General features: G+C 36.5%; 1 protein-coding gene across 1 annotated transcript in view; it reads right to left on the reverse strand.

Moving 5' to 3' along the window:
• The window catches only part of LOC127854633 (tyrosine-protein phosphatase non-receptor type 4-like), a 129,863-nt gene that overhangs the window by 6,429 nt on the left and 106,631 nt on the right, over positions 1–16,803 (reverse strand). Inside the window, exons 15-22 of the mRNA XM_052389696.1 lie at positions 11,574–11,717; positions 10,793–10,862; positions 6,077–6,225; positions 3,584–3,674; positions 2,805–2,872; positions 2,188–2,463; positions 918–1,063; positions 242–377 (exon numbers count right to left, since the gene is read on the reverse strand). Of these exons, the coding sequence (XP_052245656.1) occupies positions 242–377; positions 918–1,063; positions 2,188–2,463; positions 2,805–2,872; positions 3,584–3,674; positions 6,077–6,225; positions 10,793–10,862; positions 11,574–11,717 (1,080 nt within the window). The remainder of the gene's footprint in view (positions 1–241; positions 378–917; positions 1,064–2,187; positions 2,464–2,804; positions 2,873–3,583; positions 3,675–6,076; positions 6,226–10,792; positions 10,863–11,573; positions 11,718–16,803) is intronic.

The following is a 16,803-nucleotide window of genomic DNA, read 5'->3' on the forward strand; positions in this document are numbered from 1 at the left end:
TCATCAAGGGCAAACAAAGAATAGTTTTAAATAAAAGAACAAGATTAAGTTACTTTAAATCGATATTAAAATTAAACATATAGGCAATGTTGTTTTAATAGCATTATGTTTACTGGGGAGATATCAACTTATATTCTAAATTCAGAATTTACATCTTTTTCTTTATTTTGGGGGGGGGGGGGATGTGGCCGAAATTCAGCGAAATTCAGCTGTGGACGTTCAGACATCATGGCTCACTCACCGCTGTCTGTATAAGCATGGCCCTCTGGTCTCTCATTTGCCTCACTATGGACAAGGGGTGCACTGCCTGGTTGGCCTCTATCAGACACATGGCCGTCTCCATGGTGATCAGCACACCAGTACGACCAATACCAGCACTGGAAACAGAATACAACTTACATGAGCATAGTGTCATCACAGATTAGTAGCCTATGCGGCTGAACATGCTAAACAGAGACTTCCTTCACACGAAAAACAAGAATACAAGAAACCGTCGGAAACGGGTGATGCTCCCCAAAGGCTTTTTTTGTCACAATATTGCACAACATGTATAAATTCAGATAAAAGAAAACATCTTGAGGGGCATAACTTTGGACAAAATAATACGATGGATGGTTTAGCATCTAAAAAAATTCAAAGGGCCATAACTCTCTAAATAAATCATCTAACCAGAACCCACAAATAATATGCGCATCTCCTCAAGGTAGTTAAGCTTCCCATAAAGCTTCATTGAATTGCGGTCATTAGTTGCTGAGAAATAGCCCGGACAAAAATTGTGCACCGACGGACGCACGGACAGACGAAGCGGCGACTATATGCTCCCCCCCAAAAATTTTGGGGGAGCATAATAAATAACAGCTATAGCTAGCAATCATCAGTCCAGGCGACATTAACTCATCATCTGTGAGGGAACCTACCTGCAGTGAACTATTGAGGGCTCCACACCGACCCGTTTCTGGCGCACCTTCACGACAAACTCCAAGAAGTCTGCAGGGTCGTCCGGTACCCCATGATCCGGCCATGCTATGTACTGCATGTGTGAGATGTGACGTTCATCCTCTGACTGGAAAATAACAAATGAGCATTGCTCTGTGAAAAGGAGGCTTTAATGCATATTCATTAAGTGTCGTCCCAGATAAGCCTGTGAATTTGCACAGGTTTATTTGGCAAAAAACTTTCCACTTTAATTGGATTTTGGTCAAAAACAATCTTTTTGGAAACGAAAAATACAGTAAAAGCTAAGTGTCCTCCCTAGAACAACACTTAAAGCACATGCCATAAACACTCTTTTCGCAGAGTGAGGTTGATTGATTTTACCTGACTCTAAAGGCCCTGGTCCTGATTTTAATAATATTCTTCTTAAGAATTTAACAGTACTAATTTTCTTTAAACATATTTTATTTCCAAAAATTAAATTATGATATTAACGCAAATATATACATTAAGACCATACATACATATTGGATAAAGGGCTAGACCTAAAGTTGTGCAACATTATTGAGGGTATTTCCCTGTAACTCACATTTTTGGTATTGCAAAAAAGTTTGCCAAAAATTTACCGTATAAATATAACAGCCCTCAAATGGAAATGTTGATGTTTAAACACATCAGCAGGCCAACACAGTAAACAATGGAGTTGATCTCAATAGCATGTTTCTGTTTCTCACTACTTAGCATCAATCACATGTCATGATTATGCATACAATCACATATAAACCATTTTTACAAAATTATAGACATCTTATAATAGCAACAATGACTTTTAGACAGAAACAAATCAATAGTAAAATGATTACCAATATTGCTGTTCATATTTGCCAACTTACAATATTTCCCTTGCTTAACCCATTTCCGACTCAGAAGCAAATTGAAAACGGCTATGTGCAAACAGCATAAAACCAGAACCGCCTTCGAATAACTCGGAGTCTATTCAGGTTTTATGCTGTTTGCTGCTCATCAGTATCTAAGGGTTGGAAATGAAAAAAATTAAAACTTGAATCTAGTTAAAAAGGTCTTTAATTAAATTTAACTTTCTATGGGACTTTAACTGTTTCAACATACATTTCAAAGTGGGAAGGGTTAATATAACTATTATCAATCATAATCAAACTAAACAGCTTTCAAAATACTAATAACCAGCTCAGCAATTTGTAACGCTACTATAATACATAATTAAACCACACTCACCTCTACGTGCGTGAGATTAAACTCTCTAAATGCAAATGACATGGATTTCTCCTCCTTTATACAAGTGATCTGCAGGTCCCCAAAGTCTGAGGTCTCATTAAGATTGGGCCAGTACTGGTGACACTTGATGCGACCTTTCTCGACCTCTGTGGTCAGCATGACAACCAGACTGGACTGCTGCTCCCAGATCATCTGCCAGAAGTCAACGCAGGTCGCTGGAAGCGGTCCCTGGGCAGCGATGTAGCGATTCAGTATACCAGATACTGGAATTTCCATCTAGAATTGGAATAGAGTCTTTTGTTAACCATTTACGCCTCAGATACGCATGTTGATGTGTTTGTAGTCCCTTAGTAAAGCAATTCATATTAAATACCTTTGTTTAGTATATATATACTTTTTTAAGGCTTCATATTCTACCATAAGATATTGACAAGCAGCAAACATCATAAAACATGAACAGCCTGCAAGCTACTCTCAGGCTGTTGTGGTGTTATGTTGTTTTCATTTAGCCATGTTCACTTTGCTTTGAGGGGGAAAAGATTAAGACATTGGTATTTATTACAAGGCGTACATAGGAATTCTATTTGTAACAGGAATATTATTAAAACAGTACATACATTAACATAATTGGCGTTGATGTAATCTCCATTAGGTCCATTCTTTATCATCACTCTGGTATCATCATCTACAAGATCAAACCAAACAGTAAACATTAACAATTTACAATCATATCAATTGTTAATTGCAAGTGCTAAAATAAATTAAAATATTCATAACAAAAACAAGATGGCCCATACAAATGTTAATGCACAAAATATATGTGGCTACATCGCACCAGATTAGCCTCAGACTAATCAGGGACAACACTTTAAGACTAATCAGGGACAACACTTTAAGACTAATCAGGGACAACACTTTAAGACTAATCAGGGACAACACTTTAAGACTAATCAGGGACAACACTTTAAGACTAATCAGGGACAACACTTTAAGACTAATCAGGGACAACACGTTAAGACTAATCAGGGACAACACTTTAAGACTAATCAGGGACAACACTTTAAGACTAAATCAGGGACAACACTTTAAGACTAATCAGGGACAACACTTTCCACTTTTAGAGGCTCAGAAGTGAAACCCGTCATCCTGCTCATCATATCTACCTCACTAAACTTTCATGCCCCTTTACCACTTAGCTTTCTTACTAGATTCAAGTTTTAAAGGCTTCATTTCAAACCCATAGATATTGATGAGCAGCAAACAGCATAAAACTTGAACAGATTGAGAGTTACTAGCAGGCTGTTCTGGTTTTATGCTGGTTGCAAGTCATTTTCATCTTAATTCTTATCGGGGAAGGGTTAAGCACAAATAATTTGAAAGTTTATTTGTTTCTTACATGGTGAGATATCCCTGTATCTGTTCTTTGGTGCATTGATATCCAGTCTTGCCACTTTCATAGTCATGCCAGGCTTCTTACGGTAAAGTTGCTGAAAAAACAAACAATGAAATAGAATTGGTCCATGCTCTGTTAAAAAGGGGTTTAATGCATGTGCGTAAAGTGTCGTCCCAGTTTAGCCTGTGCAGTCCGCACAGAGTAATCAGGGACGACACTTTTCGCTCTTATTATATTTTTCATCCAAAGAAAGTCTCTTCTTAGCAAAAATCAAGTTTAAGCAGTTAGTGTTAACAAGATTTTACTAAAGCCATATAAGGAAAAATGCCCCGCCTCTTGAAAGCCATTTTTTTTAAGCAAACATAATTATTTTCGAACTCATCCAAGATATCATTGAGACCAATCTTATGACCAAATTTCATGAAGATTGTACAATAAATGTGGCCTCTAGAGTGTTAACAAGTTTTTACTATATAAGGAAAAATGCCCCGCCCCTGGTAGCCATGTTTTTAAAGCAACCAAAACCATTTTCGAACTCATCCAAGATATCATTGGGACAAATCTTCTGACCAAGTTTCATGATGATCGGAAAATAAATGTGACCTCTAGAGTGTTAACAAGGTTTTACTATAGCCATATTAGGAAAATAGCCCCGCCCCTGTGGTGGCCATGTTTTTCAACCAACCGGCATCATTTTTTAACTCATCCAAGATATTATTGGGATGAATCTTCTGACCGAGTTTCATGAAGATCGGACTATAAATGTGGCCTCTATAGAGTGTTAACAAGATTTTACTATAGCCTTATATAGCCATATAAGGAAAAATGCCCCGCCCCTTGGCAGCCATGTTATTCAAGCAAACGTAACCATTTTCAAACTCATCCAAGATATCATTAAGACAAATCTTCTGACCATATTTCATCAAGATTGGACAATAAATGTGGCCTCTAGAGTGTTAACAAGGTTTTACTATAGCCATTTAAGGAAAAATGCCCCGCCCCCTGGCGGCCATGTTTTTCAACCAACCGGCATCATTTTCAAACTCATCCAAGATATTATAAGGATGAATCTTCTGACCGAGTTTCATGAAGATCAGACATTAAATGTGGCCTCTAAAGTGTTAACAAGATTTTACTATAGCCATATATAGCCATATAAGGAAAAATGCCCCGCCCCTTGTCAGCCATGTTTTTCAAGCAAACGTAACCATTTTCGAACTCATCCAAGATATCATTGAAACCAATCTTCTGACCAAATTTCATGAAGATCTTGAAATAAATGTGGCCTCTAGAGTGTTAACAAGGTTTTACTAAAGCCATAAGGAAAAATGCCCCGCCCCCTGGCGGCCATGTTTTTCAACCAACCGGCATCATTTTCAAACTCGTCCAATATATTAGTGGGATAAATCTTCTGACCAAGTTTCATGAAGAGCAGACAATAAATGTGGCCTCTAGAGTGATTAACAAGATTTTACTATATATAGCCATATAGAGCAATATAAGGAAAATGCCCCTCCCCTTGGCAGCCATGTTTTTAAAGCAAACGTAATCATTTTCGAACTCATACAAGATATCATTGAAACCAATCTTCTTACCAAATTTCATGAAGATTGGACACTAAATTTGGCCTCTAGAGAGTGAACAAGGTAAATGCTGACGTCGCACAACAGACAACGCATGACGGACAAAATGCGATCACAAAAGCTCACCATGAGCACGTTGTGCTCAGGTGAGCTAAAAGTATGTTACATATTGTTTATTAAGAATAAACATACAAGTTAATGTCTGTTTGTTTGTTTATTCACTTATACAATGGCATCTAAAAGTAGCCATTTCTTTAAATGCACATTGGAGAAATAAGATCCTGAAAACAGACAGTTTATGTTATTTGACAACAAAGAATAACAACTGCCTGTTTTACATGCAATATTAGAGATAAAAAAAGGCAGTTGTTGTAAACAGGTGGCATTTCATTAATATGCAGTTATACAGGAATCATAGCACAAATAAATGTCAACAATTTCGACTTGTAACCCTGACAAACAACAACGGAACACAATTTTATAAACAACTCGACTTGACCATGTAGTCACCTGAGAACAGTGGTCACCAGCCTACAATTATCAGTCTGGATTCCCCAACGAAAATCCTACTATATTAACCTGGGAACCTGACTATAACTGACAACAACTCCCAAAGCCTTTTTCACCTCTTTAAAGCAATTACTAGTCAGTAGTTTGATTGTGCAAAAAGTAAACACCAAGATCAATCTGCTTTGTTGTCTCTTATCTCTGATGCAGCCATAGTTGTAACGAAATTGCATGTGCACATGACAGACACAATGACATACAAAGTAACATCAATAAAAATTCTAGTAAACTATCAGAAATATTTTAAAACAAACAGCAATTCTCAGAAAAACACCTGACAAACGTGCTAATCCATACATCAACAAAAGTAACTAAACCGCCTCCCAATGTCCTCATGTTTACATACTTCAAATTGAGCAAGTGCGGCCCCACTTTCGAGTGTTTCCTCTAGAAGGTGTAGCGAGCTCTCCAGGGCGTTACCCCCCGAGCTAGGGGCTGTGATCATGCATGTTTCTGGCACATAAACCAGGTCCGGCTCATTGTCCGCGATATATGCTGAAATAGAGAAAAGTATAATTGAGCCTTGCTCAGGAAAAACGAGGTTTAACCCTTTGCATGCTGGGAAATTTGTCGTCTGCTAAAATGTTGTCTGCTGAATTTCTAAAATTAGCTTTTTCTTCGATTTTTTTTTCAAAGAATACTATCAGAATAGCAAACAGTTTGGATCCTGATGAGACACCACGTTTTGTGGCGTCTCATCTGGATCCAAACTGTTTGCAAAGGCCTTCAAAATTCGGTTCCAGCACTGGAAGAGTTAATTCATAGGTGTAAAGTGTAATTCCAGAATAGTCAGTGCAGTCAACACTGGCAAAATCTGGGACGAAACTATCCCGTCTATTTAGATTTTGGCTAAAAAGAATATTTCCTTTAATGAAAAATACATAAAATCCTGACCCCGATTAGCCTGTGCAGATTACACAGGCTAATATGCAACTGCACTTTACGCACATGCATTAATCCCTGTTTCTCCATAGAGAGGAAAATTTTAAATGATCAATGATGCTATTGAAATGTGGAAATCGGTTAACCCATTTATGCCTTGTGGACATTCCCATCCTTCTAAATTGGATAAATTTATTTCCAAAATGAGAGATGTCTAGAATATTTACTTCTATATTTAGAATATTTCTTACAGAAATTCCTTTAAGCGAACAGTGCAGACCCCGATGAGATGACGCATCATGCAGCGTCTCATCTGGGTCTACGCTGTTTGCCAAGGCCTTTTTTCTAGACCCTTGGCATAAATGGGTTAAAACTTGTGGTTCTTATTGGTTTTAAACTTGTGGATTCTTACAACAAGAACATTATTGGATTCCAATTAATTTTAACAACAATTACCAACCTGACCATTTTTTTTGCATAAATCAGTAGGAAATCAATGTAACCAACAAAATATACTAATATAAACAACTATATTTTGTTGTTTGTCAATGAACTAGAACTCAAGGCAGAATGGTTGCCAGATGCCCAATAACTTACAAGGAAAAGGGGCAATTATGTACAAAGCATTCTTTGCACCCTAAGATGTCAGAGAATAATGATCTAGACTAAAATTAAACACAGGGCAATGACTCCTCAAGTATGGCACGCAGAGTTATGGTTCTCATGCACTGAACTTCCCTGTAATGATTACTATGTACCAAAAAAGCAAAAGGCTACTGACATTGCGGCAGCTGTTGCCAAATTAAATTATACCTAAATTTTATTAAGTCAAACATCAACGTAAAATAACTTTTCTTTCAAATCAAAATATCAAATGATGATAATTACTTTGCTGTTTCAGTTACTATGTCAACACATTAACTTGGTAAGAAAAGTGATCTCATTTGCGGTAGCACTATACTGGCAACATTAACTAAACTTTAACTCAGTTGTCATAGAACTGTACTAGCAAGATAAGGGAAACTTGATCTCAGTTGATATAGCATGAAACTGGCATGGTTAATTTAACTTTATCTAGGTTGAGGTAGCACTTTACTAGCAACTTTAACAAAACTTGATCTGAGTTGAATAAGCAATTAACTAGCCAGATAATGTAAACTTTATTTCAGTTGAGATAGCACTTAACTGGAAGGTTAAGTAAACTTGATCTCCGATGAGATAATGCTTAACTGGCAAGGTTAAGTACACTTATACTCAGTTGAGACAGCCCTTCACTGGCAAGATCAGTAAACTTGATCTCTGTTGTGCACTTCACTGGTAAGTAACTAAACTTTGAGTCATTTGAGAAAACACTTATCTGGCAAGTAACTAAACTTGATCTCATTTGAAATAACACATAACTGGAAAGTAGCTAAACTTGATCTCCTTTAGATAACACTTACATGGCAAGATAAGGTAAACATGATAACAGATGAGAAAGCACTTTTCTAACAAGAATAAGTTAACTTCATGCTTATCAGATAGTAGGAGGATTGTATTCATGGATTTGTGTTTGTTAGTAGATGGCATATCGTTAGTAATACAGACATTTGAAGATAGTTTAGTTAAAAATATACTAAACAAGGATAAAAATACAATATGTTAGAATGCATACCTGTCTTACTTTTGATATTATTATACACATATAATTTGTTATTTATTTTCTTGCATCCCACTCCTTGAGAATTACTTATGAGTAAACAAATAAACAAGATGTGCTTGTGTGTTTGTGAAACACTATGTCCCCCCATATATTTGACCTTGACCTTTCAACACTCAAAATGTGCAGCTCCATGAGATACACATGCATGCCAAATATCAAGATGCTATCTTCAATATTGCAAAAGTAAGGGCCAATGTTAAAGTTTGACGAAAACAAACAAACCAACAAACAGACAGGGCAAAAACAATATGTTCCCCAGTATGGACTGGGGGACATAAAAAGGGATATGTATATATATCCAGGGATCATATTTTTTTCGGTTTTGTCGGTCCTAGACCGATTGAGGTCAAGAAAGACCGATTGAAAATCCCAAACAGTCGGTCCGATTCTGTTTGCTAAAATTCCCATGTCATGAAATCGATTACACAGTGTACATGCTAACACACCCTAGTGACATTCTTATCTCGATTAGGTGTGATAAAACAATTGGCTGCAGTCTCCAAACCAGTCAGGACCGGTTTATTGCACATCAGACCAAGAATCAAAAACTTGTGAACAGCAGATTAAAGATGCATCCGAAAAGATGCGTCTGTAGCACGCGCTGTAACTATACAAAACATGCTGATACATTTTCCACCAGCGTAATAATCCGGTTATATAATTATGAATGAAAGTCGCAGATCTGATCGACAGAACAGCCGAAAGTTATTTTTATGGGCGGAACTTCCCATAAAATAGTACACAAGAAAATAATATACATTGTATAAATCTTTAGTAAAACCGTGCTAGAATACTTTATACTTTGTTGTTGAATAACTCACACCCGGAAAATTAGATGCGTGGTTTCAAATGTTTCGCTCTCGTGATTAAATCCCTAAGCATCTTAACTATCGGCCGTGGGTTATTTGACAACAAACTATAATGTACACAAATTATTTCTTAATTATTTGGTGAATTATTGTCAGTAGCTAACCTATGCAGACATTTGTTTGGTTCAGTGCATGTTTGTAAGCTATTATCGAGTCGACAACAATTTAAAACATTGGTATAGACTTATGAAAAAGTCTGATAAAACAGCACACGAAAACAACAATAAAATAGAATATGATAAAACCAGTTGAGAAAACTTGTTCCGTTTAAAAAAAAAATGCATAAGGGAATTTTACTTGTACATTATCATACCAACTTCATGAAAGGCAAAATCAATGGTATATATTTTAAGGTAATTTGTCATGATTTCGGACATAAATTTTCGGATACTTTTTCCCCATTTATATCCGGACCGATTGATGTTGCGGGAAAATATGATCCCTGTATATATCTATATCTATATATATAGATAAAGATGTAAATAATCCACAAAATTTATAACATGCAAACATCACCACAGACAAAAACATATAACAATCTAGAAGGATAGAATTAGTTGGTTAGAAATGTAATCACAGTTATTACAAGTTGATCAGACATAATTCATACAAAAACACCAATTCTAGACTTAACCAGCACGATACATCCAGCAAAATTAACACAAATTTATTAATATGAACATCACATGTCTCATTAGCCTGTGTTGTGTTGATATTTTTTATTAAATGTAAAATGTTTTTCTTACAAGCACATTTTAGATGACGACAATAAGATTATGCCCTCCCCTTTTATTTCATTAATTAATCTGTCTTTCATATATATCATTTGTACTAATATATAATGTTTAAGTTTGAAAAGCCTGCGGGCATCGAGAAAACCTCACATGATGAAAACTTACAAAAACTTAATGTTATAAGCAGATCATCTGACATTTTAAAATAAATAATGTTCATCAAAAACTTCTGATGCAAAAATAATATTATAACCGTATGATCTCCCATTTCTTTTTAAGATTTTGGTGATTGATAGATAAGATATTATCTATCAGATGTTTAAATTTTCTCACGCAAATTGCCTGACAGTGTATCGGCTGGTTTTGCAGTGCTAAAAGCTCAACGGTGTCAATGGAAAAACTGAACCACGGGAGAAATACACTTTAATGCACTCATGTATATTGAAGAAGGAAAAATGCAGAAAACTTCATGTTTTTCTTTTCAAAGTGCATTTGTTTTAAATTTGTAAGTGAATTAGATGCAGAAATAATACTTTGCAAAATCTGTTGCATTTCATGCACATTAAATACACGTTTCTGAAAAGGGTTTGAAAAATACACTTAACCATAAAACAAGTACACTCTAGTGCATTTTTTGAAGGTTTAAAGTGTATTATTAAGTTCATTTTAGCACCTTTTTACAAAATGCACACAAATTAAAAAAAATTCACAAAATGTATTTAATGCAAATGTGCATTAAATAGGGTGCCAACACTGCTGTGTTTAATAAGCATTAAATACACGTTTGGTAGAAGTTCTTAAGAGAAAATTTATCAAACTTTGTTTCCAAATCCAGTAATATTGCTGGAAATGTCATGCTGACTGTTTTCACTTACCATTGGGTCGAACAATCAAGTGAAGATCCTTCGCGTGTGAGTCCCGTGATTGCCTTATAAATTTCACAACCTAGTGGAAAATGGGACAAAAGACAATAAAGTAACCAAAAGAACTAAAAGTAACAGCATGCACAGTATACGTACCATTGGGTCTGACTTTCAAGATTAATTCTCCTGAATGTCTTTCACAGGACGCTCGAATAAACATGACCACCTGTTAATACATTACATGGCATATACATTTTATCAAATAAATTTATGTTACATTATACGAAATGAAATGCTCATGCATTTTCTAATGCAAGAATATACCTTTTGCCTCATGTTCTATGAAAATTGTTAAATAAACAATCTTTTCACATTAAAAATGAGCCGCGCTCTGTGAAAAAGGGGTCTAATGCATGTGGGTTAAGTGTCATTCCAGTCTGCACAGGCTAATCAGCGACAACAATTTACGCCTAACTAGATTTTTGCCAAGAATAGACTTTCTTGAAATGAAAAATATCCTAAAAGCGTTAAGTGTTGACCCTGATAAGTCTGTGCGGACTGCACAGGATAATCTGGGACGACACTTTACACACATGCATTAAACTCACTTCACAGAGCAAGGCAAAAATGTTAATTTAGTCTGCTGCACTGCCTTTTCATGAAATTCACATGAGTTTGCTTGGCTAAAATGTTGCTTGACAAAACAAAGTTTTTAACAATTTTTAACAACCTGTATATAAAACAAACCAAGGCTCAAAACCAGAATTTCTTTAAGAACAACAACTTTATTTACCTGTTCGTGTGTATGTTGGGAGACGTCGCGACCGTTGATGTAGAGCACTTGATCGCCCTCATTGAGTCGAGGGTCTGCGTTGTCTGCAGGTGTATTGGGAGCCACTCTGGACACAATGATTGGCATACCCTGGTCAGCACCGCCCTGGGGAAATAGTACGAGATGTGCATGTTAATGACACAGACATGTTCAGAAGGTGCTGCGGTTTCACACTCAACACTGGAATTAGCGGCTTGTAATGTTTAACCCATTTATGCCTAGCGTCTAGAAAAAAGGCCTTGGCAAACAGCGTAGACCAAGATGAGACGCTGCATGATGCAACATCTCATCTGGGCCTGCGCAGTTAGCTTAAAGGAATTTCTCTAAATACATGTATAGAAATAAATATACCGTAAAAATGCAGTCATAAGTCTACCTGGCTCATAAGTCAGGGGTTATACTTTGGTACCAAAATTGGAGATTTTGAGTATGTTAGCTTCATTTTCAAAGATTTAACGTAAGTCCAGTTGTGTTTTTGTTTATCTAATTAATAAATGGTTGCACTCAATAATCCACGCTTGTTATTATCCACAAACTATTTCCCGCTTTTAATCCGATGAAACAATATTATCACTGTAATCCAATCTTTGTACTTTTAATCTGACTGTCAAAACAATTGATTAGTGTCTCGGTAAAACGTGTTTTTATAACAATGATTGACATTATAACCAAGAGACCGCTAACTCCACCCTTTTCTCTGAAACAGTTTCAAAGGCGGAGCTATACACGTGCTCAAGCATAATGGGACGATTGCAAGCGAGTTACAAACACGCGATTGGTTAAGCATATCGCTTCTCTAAACAAAGGAATCAAATTTTGTAAGCGAGAAAGGTGTTCTTTATGGCTTCTTGACAGGAAACGGCTTTCCTTTGATGACGTCAAACTGTCGATTCACACATATTGCGAATTTTCGCGTGACTTTAAATGATGTCCTTGATTCTTTGTTTACATGAACAGTAAAAAAACAACACCTGCTTACATGAAGACTTTGGATTAAATTATCAAAATAAAAACAAGAGTAATTGCAAACTGTGATTATATTAATTGGTAAGTATCAGTAAAAATACGACGTTTTGTTAGTCGTAAATCAACGATTTTTTTTAATACAACAACAACAACTATTGCCGCGGGGATCAATCTTCATCGAATTTCATTATTTTTTTCATGGAATTTCATTATTTTTTCATGGACCACCTCATAAGTCGTTACCGGTTTTTTAATCAAATTTTGGAGGTAAAAAATCTCGACTTATGACTGCGTTTTTACGGTACTAGACATCCCTAATTTTGGAAATAAATTTTGGAAATAAATTGATCCAATTTAGAAGGATGGGAGAGTCTACTAGACATAAATGGGTTAATGGGTCTTATGACATATGCGTCTAGGATAGCCTCAGAACAGCTTACTGATTAGCACGATAAGGTAAAGGAGCAACCCTTGCTTTCAAGGAGTTAACCAGATCTACTAAGTGCACAATACTCAGTTCCAACTTCCCTACAGCAATGCAAACACAAGACAGGTGGCCAGGCTGTAAGCCCGGGTCCCCTAACGGCAGAAATTGGTACTGAGTATTGCAATTATGACAACATTTGACAAAGATAATTCCTCTTTGACAATAATGTTCAATGTTATCAACAGAAACTGAAAGCCTGAAATAATAGAATAACTTCAGCACTGTTCTATTACAGATACAAATTCTTAATGACTTGACCTGGTGATCAAATGTTAAAACCCACTTCACCAAAGAATGTGGCGTCTCATCAGGATCCAAACTGTTTGCTATTCTGATAGAATTCTTTGAAAAAAATTCAAAGAAATACTAATTTTAGAAATTCAGCAGACAACATTTTAGCAGACGACAAATTTCCCAGCATGCAAAGGGTTAAGATTGATTTCATAAATATGACCTCTACAGCGGTAACAAGTTTTTTTGTTGGATTTAACATAAAGACTTTCATTTTGGATGCACATGATCTAGATTTAAACTTTTTTTCAAGATGAACATTCCCACAAAATATTATAAAGCTTGATTCATATATGTCTGCTTTGTTTACATTTTAAAAGTGCAAAAGAGCAGACGCCATACAATATGATTGGTTGTCTTTTTCGCGTCAGTGCAGGAGCGGACGCCTTTTCAAGGTTGTTCTTTGTGTGAATTTTACATCTCAAAACTGATTGACCTACTTGCGTTTGCGAGGACGTGAAAGAGATAACCAATCAGATGCCAGGCTTTTAAATACTGTCAACTAATGAAAATGCCGCTTTCTAACAGCTTTAGGCAAGACATTGTCCATTAAGTTTATCGAATACAGCCTTTTTAACGCTTTTTGAATAGAAAAGTACAGATAATTTTTAACCAATAGATTTTTATTGAAGCCCCACATCAACACTGCAATGTATTGTTATATTATAAATGGTACAGCCCAGTAAAATTTGGCTGACCATATTATAGCCGTTTTCGGCTTCTTAAACGTAGAGTTTAATGTTAAGCAGTGTGCTTGGGCAATGTTTTCTAACCGAAGTCCCGAGGGTAAACAACCCCATAATGACGTCAGCCTAGAAAATGTTAATACATTTTTTTTTCTGGCCAAGTGATAAATGTGGCTTCTATGGAGGAAACAAGATATTAAGGATTTGACCTAGTGACCTAGTTTTTGGACACACTTGTCAAGATTCAAGCCTTGATATTTTCAAGACGAACATTCTGATCAAGTTTAAACAAGACAGACGCACTTCTTGCTCAAGCGAGTTAAAAACAGCAAGTAATTCAAACACCTGTCACACTTTAACAATTCACACTAGAGCTTTGTCACAGACGTGACGAATACCCCCACATGCCGCATTGACACATAATATTTTGCATGTCATCTTCACAAAAAAACAGCTGACACCATGCTCAAAGTGACCCCATTGACCTAGTTTTTGACCCAGAAAGGCCAATGTTCTAACTTGGCCTTAACATCATCTCCATAAAACTTCTGACAAAGTTTGGTAAAGATTGGATGTAAACTACTTGAATTAGAGAGCGGACACCATGCTGAATGTTAAAAAACGCACTAAGTGACCCCGTGACCTTGTTTAAGGTCCGGAATGGCCCATGTTCAAACTTGTCCTAGAGATCAGTTAGATAAAACTTGTGACCATGTTTGGTGAGGATTGGATGAAAACTACTTGAATAAGAGAGCGGACAAGATGGTGAGGTTTAAAACGCACTAAGTGACCCCGTGACCTAGTTTTTGACCCGGCATGATCCATATTCAAACTTGACCTAGACATCATCTAGATACAACTTCTGACCAAATTTGGTGAAGATTGGATGAAAACTACTTGAATTAGAGAGCAGACAACATTGTGATGTTTAAAACTGCACTAAGTGACCCTGTAACCTTGTTTTTGACCCGGCATGACCCATATTCAAACTTGCCCTAGACATTATCAAGATACAACTTCTGACCAATTTTGGTGAAAATTGGATAAAAACTACTTGAATTAGAGAGCAGACAACATGGTGAGGTTTAAAACACACTAAGTGACCCCGTAACCTAGTTTTTGACCCGGCATGGCCCATGTTCGAACTTGACCTACACATCATCTACTTACAACTTCTGACTAAGTGTGGTGAAGATCGGATTTAATTTACTTAAAATAGAGAGCAGACACCATGCTCAATGTGTAAAACATACTAAGTGACCCTGTGACCTAGTTTTTGATCTGGCATGGCCCATGTTCGAACTTGGCCTTAAAATCATCTAGATAAAACTTCTGACAAAGTTTGATGAAGATCAGATAAAAACTACTTGAATAAGAGAGAGGACACCATGCTGAATGTTAAAAAACGCACTAAGTGACCCCGTGACCTAGTTTTTGACCCGGCAAGGCCATTGTTCGAACTTGGCCTTAAGATCATCTAGATACAACTTCTTACCAAGTTTGGTGAAGATCGATGAAAACTACTTGAATTAGAGAGCAGACAACATGCCGAATGTTTAAAACACACTAGGTGACCCCGTGACCTAGTTTTTGACCCAGCAAGGCCCAAGTTGGCCTAGACATCATGTAGATACAACTTCTGACCAAATTTGTTGATCGGATGAAAACTACTTGAATTAGAGAGCGGACAAAATGCTGAATGTTTAAAACGCACTAAGTGACCCCGTGACCTAGTTGTTGATCCTGCAAGGCCCATGTTCCAACTTGGCCTAGACATCATCTAGATACAACTTCTGACCAAGTTTGGTGAAGATCGGAGGAAAACTACTTGAATTAGAGAGCGGACAACATACTGAATGTTTAAAACGCACTGAGTGACCCCGTGACCTAGTTTTTCACCCGGCAAGGCCCATGTTCAAACTTGGCCTAGGCATCATATAGATACAACTTCTGACCAAGTTTGGTGAAGATCGGATGAAAACTACTTGAATTAGAGAGCGGACACTAAATACGGACCGACAGACAGACCGACCATCCGACCGGCCCACCGACCATCCGACCGACAGACTGACCGACTGACAAACTCACTCCTATATACCCCCCTTAACTTCGTTTGTGGGGGTATAATAACTGATTACCAAGAATTCATATGCGCATTTAAATGTAAGCATATATGAAGTCATCTCTATATAATTGCAATGAACATATGTCACTGCCATGGTTAACTCTTTCAGTGCTGGAACCAAATTTTGAAGGCCTTTGCAAACAGTTTGGATCCAGATGAGACGCCACAGAACAAGGCGTCTCATCAGGATCCAAACTGTTTGCTATTCTGATAGTATTCTTTCAAAAAAAATCGAAGAAAATGCTAATTTTAGAAATTCAGCAGACAACATTTTAGCAGACTACAAATTTCCCAGCATGCAAAGGGTTAAGCTTGAATAAAAACTTGGCAATTACACATTAACACTACATCCTATCACATTAATTTAAATATGTGATAATTTTCTTATATTGTTCAATACAATTGCTAGTTGATATAACAATAAAATCAAACATAAATATGGCAAACATTATTCATAATATAATATTAAAGTGAATGAATGTCCAACTATACAAGCTCATATTATGCTAATTGATTTTATAAGTAAAAATATCCAGCAAAATATATATGGGACTGCAGCATGTAACAGACAAAATGCAAAGCCACTTTCAGATTCAGTGTATTAGAATATATCAATTGGGCTTAACAATCCTACTC

This window comes from Dreissena polymorpha, chromosome 13 (genome assembly GCF_020536995.1).
Source record: "Dreissena polymorpha isolate Duluth1 chromosome 13, UMN_Dpol_1.0, whole genome shotgun sequence".
In the NCBI taxonomy this organism is placed as follows: domain Eukaryota; kingdom Metazoa; phylum Mollusca; class Bivalvia; order Myida; family Dreissenidae; genus Dreissena; species Dreissena polymorpha.